The sequence below is a fragment of the Dicentrarchus labrax genome, unplaced genomic scaffold (genome assembly GCF_905237075.1).
Source record: "Dicentrarchus labrax unplaced genomic scaffold, dlabrax2021, whole genome shotgun sequence".
NCBI classification, from domain to species: Eukaryota; Metazoa; Chordata; class Actinopteri; family Moronidae; genus Dicentrarchus; species Dicentrarchus labrax.
In genome coordinates, this window is record NW_026136979.1 from 27,235 (window position 1) to 37,693 (window position 10,459).

Below are 10,459 nucleotides of genomic sequence, written 5' to 3' on the forward strand. Positions count from 1 at the left end.
TAAAGAATCATTTGGCTCTGCTCTTGTACAGGGGATCTGAAAAGAGGCTGATTGTAAACTGAGATGGGCATTAATTAATTTGTTGTCATTCAAAGGAGCAACAACCCAAAATGACCTGCAGAGGAACATCGAGGGGCTATATTTGGGCATCAAACAGCGAAAATTTCAGCTGTATCGTCAGTCTGGTGAGAGCAGAAAAGGCCACTAGTAATGCAGATTTGTGAAAAAATGAATTCACTACTGATTTATACATAGTAAAAATAGCAAAGCCACATCTTTTGAAGTAGGTTTACTACAAGTCAGGACAGCATACTGAAAAACTGTCAAAATCATAATAAGGTTGAGTGCAATATCCAAATATTTCCAATATTTCTGCAATAAGTGCAGAGATGTCCTGATCTACCAATTTTGTCCTCTATTTAAAAAATATGATTGTTTAAAGGGGACATATTATGCAAAACCAGCTTTTGAATCATTTGATTATGTACAGCTTCGTGCTGGGGGGTCCGTAACACTGTAACTGTTAAATTGGCTTTATGTTGGTCTGTATTGAGTTAAACGTGCTCAGTCAGTAATATGTTTGTGTCGCTGTTAGAAAGAGCAGAAAACCTCCGAGTGAACAAACTGTAGCTGCTCATCAGCTGTTAGCTCGTTGAGCTGCATAGAACCGGGAAGATAACGTCAGATAGGTTTAATTGTCTTTAACCTGGTAACTTATTATCTGCTGGGTAGCTCAGTATCTGTTCACCGTGTGGATCAATACAGCTGTGATCAGAAGAAGACCCCGTACTGTGTGTAATTCAGCAGCGGAGGTCATTAGTTTGGTAGCATTGTAGCTTTGATTAGCACACAGCAGCTCTGTGATGTCACTGTGTTACTATGGTTACTGAGTCTGTCGGACTTTATGATGTAATATGAGGGGCAGTGTGATCGATAACCCTCGGGGGGTGTGGGCGATCTCACTCAGTAGCGCCCCCTGATGGCAGAGGGTGGTACTACCAGAGAATGTCTAATAAGGAGAGAAGTTCCACTCTCAGTAAACTTCCGGGTTCTGAACTGTTGCAGTTCCCCTCTGGTTCCACATGAGGGCGCTCACAGGATGAGTGCAGAATGAATGGAGCTCTATGGAGCTGTACCCTCACAATCCACTTTTCTCAGGATATCATTGTTTGTCTAGTAATTTGAATGTTGCATTCGAAAGGGGACGCAAAGAAATGACACATTGCTGGGTGTTAGATTCTTTAGAGTCACTTATTTTCTTTAAAAAGTCTTTTAAAATGTCAGTGACGTCATACACATCGTACGGCCAGAGATACCGCTTTACGGCAAGCCTCGAGTCTCTTTGTGCTTCCTTTTCTCTCGAGGCATCGACGACACAGACGTAACGATAGGCAGATAAAAGTACCAGCAACACAAAAAAAGTTTCTGTGTTAAAAAAAAAAATCCGCCTTAACATTGTGGTCGGGCTTCGGATGCCACGATGCCATCAAGCGGGATCTCTGGTCGTAATCAGTCCTTCACTGACCAATCAGCGTTCATTAGCAGAATGCTAGCGCGTTATGGGCAACAACAACTCGTCCTGTAAGAAATCTAAAGGACATCAGAACTCGTTCATTCAGCTTTCGACCTATAACCCATGTTGAACTTTAAAAACTACAATCACATCTGAGATCTCTCAACCACAATCAGGTGAAAGAGACAAATGTAGCCGTCTAGCTCCATCTGCTCCCATTCATTCTGCACTGATGGGAGAGCGCCCCCAGTGGACCTCTGCTGGAACTGCAACCAGTATTCAGTACAATGGGACTTAATAGAGAGAGGCCAGGCTCTCTGTAGACGGGCTCTGGTACTACCTCTACACACACTCTACACACACTCTACACACACTTTACACACACTCTACACACACACTCTACACACACAAGCAGCTGACTTCCACGGAGGCTAACTGTTTGATTAGCTAGCTGCTAATACAAAGGTAATTTAAAGGTAATTGAATTAATTAACTGTAAAGACTCAATACTATCAGCAATTAATAATTGTTGAACATATATATTAAATGCACTATGTCCATAATATTCACACATAAGATCCTAAACTTTTGCCAGTAAATACATTAATTAGCAATATTTTATGTTTGTATGTGTAGCACGGAGATGCTAACGCTAAGCTAAAAATATAGATCACACATATTAAAAATGAAACGGAGTTAAAAGTTATCTTGTTAACTTCTATCAATAAATAAAAACTGATCATCTATTTCTGAATAAATAGCCTCGTTTGTATCAAAAGACAGCTTGGGTTCACTTGATACATGTACAGTGACGTGCCTGGTGGGCGGGGACATTGGAGTCTTAGGCAATGATAGCATGACCACCCTTACAGGACGTGCTCACTACACAAAACAAGCGCTCCCTTCCTCAACAGCAGCACTGGACTTCTGTGTTTGATGTCTGCACATGGAAATGAGAGCGTTAATAAAAGTACTTTTATCAAGATTTCTTTCTGAGCAGATTTTATTTGGTTTAAGTGTTTAAGTCTAAATGTTAGCATGTGGTCAAAATCAGAGAAACGTTTCTTTAATGGATAAAAAGGACACATTCACCTGAACATGAAATCAAATATGTGAATTATTACAATGCTGTTGCACATTATAAAGTTTTAAAGCAACAGGCTTTGTGTATTGCTTCTCTTACTACCGTGGGATGTTATGCTATGTTATGCCACCTGAGTTTGATCATTAATTGAATCAATAAACCACATTACAGTGTGATGAATGTGACACAAGACAACAATTATTTATCTAAACTCCAGTTTCAAGTTTAACGTGCCAACTATCCCCAGTAAAAAAGCCCAGCATTTTGTTGAGTTAAGTTCAAGGTGAAAGTCTGATTCTGACACAGAAGGACATTTAATGACACATGGCAATTTAACTTAATGTTAAATAGTTATTTCTCTGATGGATCTGTGATTTAATGACACATGGCAATTTAACTTAATGTTAAATAGTTATTTCTCTGATGGATCTGTGATTTAATGACACATGGCAATTGAACTTAATGTTAAATAGTTATTTCTCTGATGGATCTGTGATTTAATGACACATGGCAATTGAACTTCATGTTAAATAGTTATTTCTCTGATGGATCTGTGAATTTTTCTTGGGCTGAAACTGAGATAAGCCACTTATTATTGCTGAAATGTACTCTCAATGTTTCGATGTAGTTGCCTACCATATAAATATTTTTAATACAGTGTATGCTTTAGTGGAGTATCTGGTTACATTAAAACGCCACTATATGTAATTATAGGATCATCAATGGCTGCAGTGAGACGCAGGAAATCTCCCAAAACGGATGCAGTAGAACATGCTGCCAAGGCCCTGGACAAGACAGCAGAGTTGGAAGTGAAATACATAAACTCTTTTAAAGGTAATAATCTGATATAATTTGGTTTGGATATTATGTAGTTTTTTGTTTTATGTAGTAGTCTTGATAAGACTTAGGGATTTATTAAATATAAAGGATCATTGCATAAAATAAGGCAGTGAATTTTGTTCATCTTAGCCTAGTTTTGTTGTGATGGCCTAACTGAATATTTTCAATATTGCCACTGTTTCAGGCCAGTTATAGTGGTTATACAATACTTTGACCAACATAGTGTGCCATAAGGATGCTAAAACCAAATTATGAATTATTATTTTTAAAGGGAATTATTTCTTTATTGAGAAGGATTGGGGGGGTTTAATAATTTAAACCTGTTAATAATATCCTGTCCATTGCGCTAACTTCTAGGGTGAGAACCAGTGTGGTATCTGTATTTGTGCACTAGGTCGAGGGGTGTTTGCCAAGGCACATTTCCATAAAGGAGACTTTGTGGTGGAGTACAGAGGAGAACTGATAAATTCTGAAGAATCTCAACGGAGGAGGAGGACATATCATGTTAAATGTACAGTCTTCATGTTTGACTTCCACTGGCAAGAAAGAACATGGTGGTAAGGCTTACATGAATTTGACATTTCTGAACAGTTAAGCAGCAAATGTGTGATATTAATTCATCAGTCAGTTCAGATAATCTGAAGTACATTTTCAAAATATTGATGGATTATTGACAACGGAGAGAAGTGATTTAATTTTTTGAAGCCTAATCACGGATTTGTCTTTTCTGCAGTATTGATGCAGCTCGAGAAGATGGCAGTCTGGGAAGACTTGTCAATGATGACCACAACCATCCAAACTGCAAGATGAAGAAGGTCATATCAGAAGGCAAACCACACCTGTGTCTCTTTGCTCTGCGGGACATTAATGTTGGAGAAGAAATAACCTATGACTATGGAGGAACTGACTGGCCTTGGAGGAAAAAGGTTTGAAATAATTGAGTTCTTGAATGCCAAATAATTAATCCAATACTGGTGTTGTGCCACTGGTTAATTTAACTTTTGTATTGTTCAGAATAGCGTTTCAGTTTTCATGTATGATAGCTGGTGTTGACCACTCATCAAAATGATCTGAATATGTGTGTTGAACTCAATCCTCAGGTTGGAGGACCATTGACTGTCACTGAGTCTTCTCATGCTGACATCTCCAGAACCAAAGACCAGGATCCTGATAGATCTACTTGCTCCCAGAACCAGGTATTAATATTTGTCTGAATTTCTTTTTTTGTCAATTATCTGTTAAAACTTCAGTTTTTAAGCCTCTCCAGTTTGATTAATTAAGTATTGGCACATTTTGGTTAAATTCTTAACACCAGTGTCAGTCTGAATTCATACATATGCTGCCAACAAGCACTTTCTGGTTTTTGTGATTTAATGGGGTCCAATCAGTGTGTTTAGAAGGCCAGTCTCACACACACCTGTCAGATCTTTTGTTGTTGTGGGGTCCACGGTAACTGAAAGATATTCTACATAATTAACTATACTTCTTTAAGTTTTTCTGTCCCTAAACTTCAAAAATGCCATGTATGGCATGTGTTGTTGAAGCTGAGCACAGTTTGCCTTCTACCAGTCATACCAACTGTTGGTTACAAGTCAATATTGTCTTGCCAGCCTTCATCTTTTGTATGAACCAAAATATCTTCTTTTTGGGCCACTAAAGTAAGTCCCCCAAAGTGCAATTTTCTTCAGGAGCAGAATTTAAATTTCTCTTGATTCCAAAGTTTTTTTAAAAATTTCCTGTTTGTAAAGTATGCATTTATGTTTGCGCGTTATTGTTTACTTGTCTCTTTTTTTTATAGTGCTCAGATGAACTAGGACTCCATCTTCCAAAGAAAAATGTTGGAATGAATCAGTCTGTTGTAAACTACATGGATTCTGATGAATCTCAGTGTTCATCTACATGTCCTGCCAATTTTGATAAGACATCTGAGGTAAATTGCGTTTAATAAATGTTTTTAGCATTTCCCTGTATTGTGTTATCAATCTGTCTTTTATGTCAATGTCCAAATAAACATAACATAACTTGAATTTGTTTTTGTCACTGCAGACTGAACTCAGCCTGTCTGAACAGGACCAAGAGTGTGTCCCACTGCTGAGGAGGACCAAAAGCATACAGGTAAGACACAGTGTAGAGATTAACACTTTGTTACTGATATATCACACAAGATATTAGTTTGCTGACTTTAATTTCATTCATATTTTCTTTTCTAAAGGTGAATAATCAGATTCATTCATTCATTCTGATTCATCCACTTGATAGTGTGGCTGGTGGTTCACTTTCCATACCTGCTGTCTCTAAAAAGGAGAATGGATCAAGAATATACAACAAAAAACAATACTGTTTGTATTGTAAGTTGGGAGTTGTAAAAATGGCAAGGCATTTGGAACGTGCTCATCAGAATAAACCAGAGGTTGCACAGGCTGTGTCCTTCCCAAAAGGCTCCAAAGAGAGACGCATGCATCTGGGACATTTGAGGAATAGGGGCAACTTTGCACACAATATTGATGTGTTAAATTCTGGTGTTGGAAATCTTGTTCCTCGCAAGCAACCAAAACAAAATTTCCTGCATTGCATATATTGTCATGGCTTTTTCACAAAGAAAGTTCTTTGGCGGCACATGACGATCTGCAAGTTCAAACCTGGTGTTTCACAAAAACCTGGCAAAACACGTGTTCAGGCCCTCTGTGCATTTGCTGCACCTCCACCCCCTGGTGTCAAAGTAGAATTTTGGAAGCTCTTAAGCAACATGATTCAAGATGAAGTTTATTCTGCAGTCAAATCTGATGTCTGTATCATGGAGTTTGGTGAGCATCTATACAACCGGCTTTGACATGATGTTGGCAAACACGGCTTCTGGTTTGCTCTAGGAAAACCACTCCCTTGAAGACCATTCAAGACCACGTCAGACCTGTAAATTTCATGCATGTTGTGGAAGCAGTGAAACGTGTAGCTGGCTATGACAGTGAAACCAATGCATACACGCGACCAAGTCTTGCTCTCAAAATTGGACACAGCTTAACAAAGACTTCGATGCTTGTTGAAAGCCGTGCAAATGTACAGACTGACTACAGTGCAGCAAAAGATGCTCGTACATTCCGCAGAGTATATGAAACCAGGTGGAATGAACTAATATCAGCTGCGTCACTGAGAACACTTCAGGAATCTAAGTGGAATGCCCCCCTGTTGCTACCATTCACAAAAGATGTCTAGACTCTCATTCTTATTTAGATGTGCAACAACGACATAGTTACAGCAAGCTGTCCACAGAGACATCCCCCCCAGGCATGGACACAGCTGGCAAAGGTTACTTTGACAGAAGTCATCTTGTTCAACCGACGGCGAGCAGGAGAGGTGTCAAAAATGCCCCGCTCTGCATATTTGTCTCAAAATCCAACAGACCCTGAGGAAGATGTGAACATAGCCCTCTCAGATCTGGAAAAGAAACTCTGTCAGCACTTCAGGAGGATAGAGATAAGAGGAAAAAGGGGAAGAAAAGTTCCTGTGCTTTTGACCCCAGCAATGCAACAAGCATTGGATCTGCTTGTCAGCAAACGGGAGGAATGTGGGGTTCTTCAGGAGAACATCTACTTATTTGCAAGACCATCTGCTTTTACCTGCTACCGTGGGTCTGATTGTCTTCGACACTTCTCCAAAGTTTGCGGCGCAAAGAGTCCTGAAAGTCTCACTTCTACAAAACTGCGCAAACAAACTGCAACTCTGTCTCAAGTTCTCAACTTCAGTAATACAGAGCTGGATCAGTTAGCTGATTTCCTTGGCCATGACATAAGGGTGCATCGACAGTTCTACAGACTTCCTGAGGGCACACTCCAACTTGCTAAAATTAGCAAAGTTCTCATGGCTCTGGATCAGGGACGCCTAGCACAATTCAAGGGCAAGAGCCTGGATGACATCAGCATTGATCCCGATGGTACTAATTATTTATTTTGTTGTTCTTGGATTCTTGTATTTGCTTGTCTAAAGTGATTGATTGTCAGAATCAAATGAATTGCATTCTATGATCACTAACAGTCACTCTCCTCCCTCCCATCCCCTCCCCAACTCACAGAAAATTCGCACATGGACAGTGACACTGAGGTGGCATGTGACTCAGACTCACAAGGTAAGTACTTTTGATATATTACTAAATGTAACCCTGCCTAGGTAATCCAGGATGTCAAAATCAAGTGTTTTGACTCTTATCTTGTTCCAAGTCTTGGTATCTGCTGTAACTGACTCTGATCTGACTCTTATAGACTCTTAGCAAAATACTTCCACTGTAGAGCCTGGTTGTATGAAGAGAATTTCAGCAACACTAGCAGGCCGAATTGAGCAAAACACAAAATACAGAGAAGAAAGGATCAGATTTTAATCAGATGTATTTTAGCTGATACCAGTCCATTAAACCACACCTAGATTGGTCCCAAAACCGGTCCTTAGATTCTGCTTGGGACATGTCTTATTTACTGTGGTATAAATAAGATTTCATTATTGATATTTTTGTAATTTGTTTTTTTCTGGTTTTCAGAGACTCAGGAGACATTTAGTCAGAGGGAAGAGGACGAGACCACATCGCCAGATGTGAGCCATAGCGATGCAAGATCATGGCAGCGCCCAATGACACCTCCACAAGCCTGTCACCAACAATCACCAAAAAGGAAAAGGGGTAAAGTTTTAACGAGACCAGCCCGTATTCACACAAGTTGGAGTAGCTTAAAATTGGTATGTTTTTCAATACAAAATATGCAGTTTCACATGATTTTGCACCTATATTATTACAATATCAGACCTCTATCTTGTCCAAATTTTGTACACAGTCTCATAGTCAATAATTTCTTGACTTTTGTTCCTCATGTAATATTTCCATAGAGAAGCACAGAAATATTCATTTGTGTTTATTGTTTTACAGGTCGCCAGCCTTCCAAGAAAAGGATGTGGGAGAAAGAGGAGGTGTTTGCTGTCGAGAAGCACATGATGTCCTTCATTACTTCGTGCCGCGTCCCGGGGAAAAGCGTCTGTGATAAGTGCCTTCTGCAGGAAAAAGTAGCACTCAAAAACAGAAATTGGTTGGCCATAAAGTTCTACATTAAGAATCGAATCACAGCTCTCAAGAACAAAGTTTAAAGTGATCATTTAATGTATGTTTACACTGGTTATGCTTGTTGTGTCACAACATGTAAATTATGTTATTCATAGATAGAGATAGATAGACTTTATCATTTGCTACACAACATTTGGAGCCTGTTACTACCAGGTGTAAACAGATATATACTGTTCAGTGTTTCTGTTTTTTGTCTTTGATACTAATGTTCTAATGGATACAATAGTTCTCTTACCTAATCTCTATCTGAAAAGAGCTGTTCTGATCTTATTTATTTTAGTCTTATTTCATCTAAACTCTCTTTGCCTGTTTATCTTATCTCCTCTATTCTTATTTGAGCACATCTCTTTTAATTTAATCTTTTGGGTGGTGGTGGTGTGTGTGTGTGGGGGGGGGGTCAAACTGCAGGGATTCATTAGTTTAGTAATATTGTGTAACTACGACGCTCACTAGGCTGTTTTGTGGAGTCAAACACTGATTTATTATTTTATAACTTAGGACTATTTTGAGCCACAATGAGCTGTTGTACTTGTATTATATTATACTGTATTATATTACACTGTATATTATATGCTGCCTTACAAGTAACACTGAATCTGCCTTGTCTTACAGGTGAGCTGATGAAGCTCAGGTGTTCCTGGACCCATCAGAGGACAGAGACAGCTGCAGCATCAGGACAGTCGGTAACACTTTATAATGAGTACACACTATTAAGCATTAGTTAAGCATGAATAAATACTGAATTCATCATTTATAACACATGAATACACATTAGTATGTAGTTTATAAACAGTTAAAAATGTTTTATTCATCATTGATAAGCACATTAGTTATGGATTAGTAAATACTGAATCCATCATTTATAAAGCATGATTCTGCTGTAAATAGTCATTACTATGTGGTTTATAATCACAGTTATAAATGTTTTACTCTTCATTGTACTGTACATTTCTGCATGCACTTGCACATCCACTATTCAGACATGTATTAATGATTAGTGACTGTGTTAGCAGATGTTCTATAAAACCCACAACAAATTCATGTTCTAATGATGGCCTATAAACAGTGATTAATGCAGGAATTCACAGTTACAAAGCACTTACTACTCGTTAATTAAGTATTTTGCACGAGCTCATCTAAAGTGAGCACTATCTATGGTTTATTAAGGATTTACAAATGAGATACGTTGTACGTTGAGCTCCCGCTCTCAGCACGTCATCAACTTGATGACGTGATGAGAGCGGGATGTTACGTCATATTTACGTTAACTCTCAGAAGTTTCTGACAGTGCAGCCAAGAGGAGCATGGAGGAGCACATTGGAGTCGGCGGCCATCAGCGGCACTAGTGGAGAGTATATGTCTTTGTTTGGTAGCACACATTATGGTTGAAAGATAACGTTACTAACGTTAGTAACGTTAGTAACGTTAGTAACGTTAGTCGGGGAGCGAGGGCAAACACCTGCAGCTGCTGACAAGCTAACGTTATCTTTCAACCATAATGTGTGCTACCAAACAAAGACACATACTCTCCACTAGTGCCGCTGATGGCCGCCGACTCCAATGTGCTTCTCCATGCTCCCCTTGGCTGCACTGTCAGAAACTTCTGAGAGTTAACGTAAATATGACGTAACATCCCGCTCTCAGCACGTCATCACGTTGATGACGTGCTGAGAGCGGGAGCTCAACGTACACGTCCCAAACAGATAAGATCACAACAATAGCATGTCTTCATAAACCAGCCTTGTTCGTCTTCATACAATATGTTGGGAAGTTGCAGTAAATATCAATACAATATGTTCTATATCCCTTTGTGTTGTGTCTCTCCTTCGTCTGTTAAGATAACTGAACATTTTGTGAGTCTCGAGGCATTGTCAGCCTTTATATCTCATTTGTAAATCCTTAATAAGCCATAGATAGTGCTCAC

The 10,459-nt window shown here is 39.1% G+C and overlaps 1 protein-coding gene across 1 annotated transcript; it reads left to right on the forward strand.

Moving 5' to 3' along the window:
• The first annotated feature begins 135 nt into the window (after positions 1-135).
• On the forward strand, positions 136-4,651 carry LOC127360945 (N-lysine methyltransferase KMT5A). The gene is made up of 5 exons (XM_051395465.1): positions 136-185; positions 3,312-3,431; positions 3,832-3,994; positions 4,171-4,363; positions 4,538-4,651. The coding sequence occupies exons 2-5, from the start codon at positions 3,320-3,322 to the stop codon at positions 4,649-4,651; spliced, it is 582 nt and encodes a 193-aa protein (XP_051251425.1). The 5' UTR covers positions 136-185; positions 3,312-3,319.
• Positions 4,652-10,459: the final 5,808 nt, after the last annotated feature.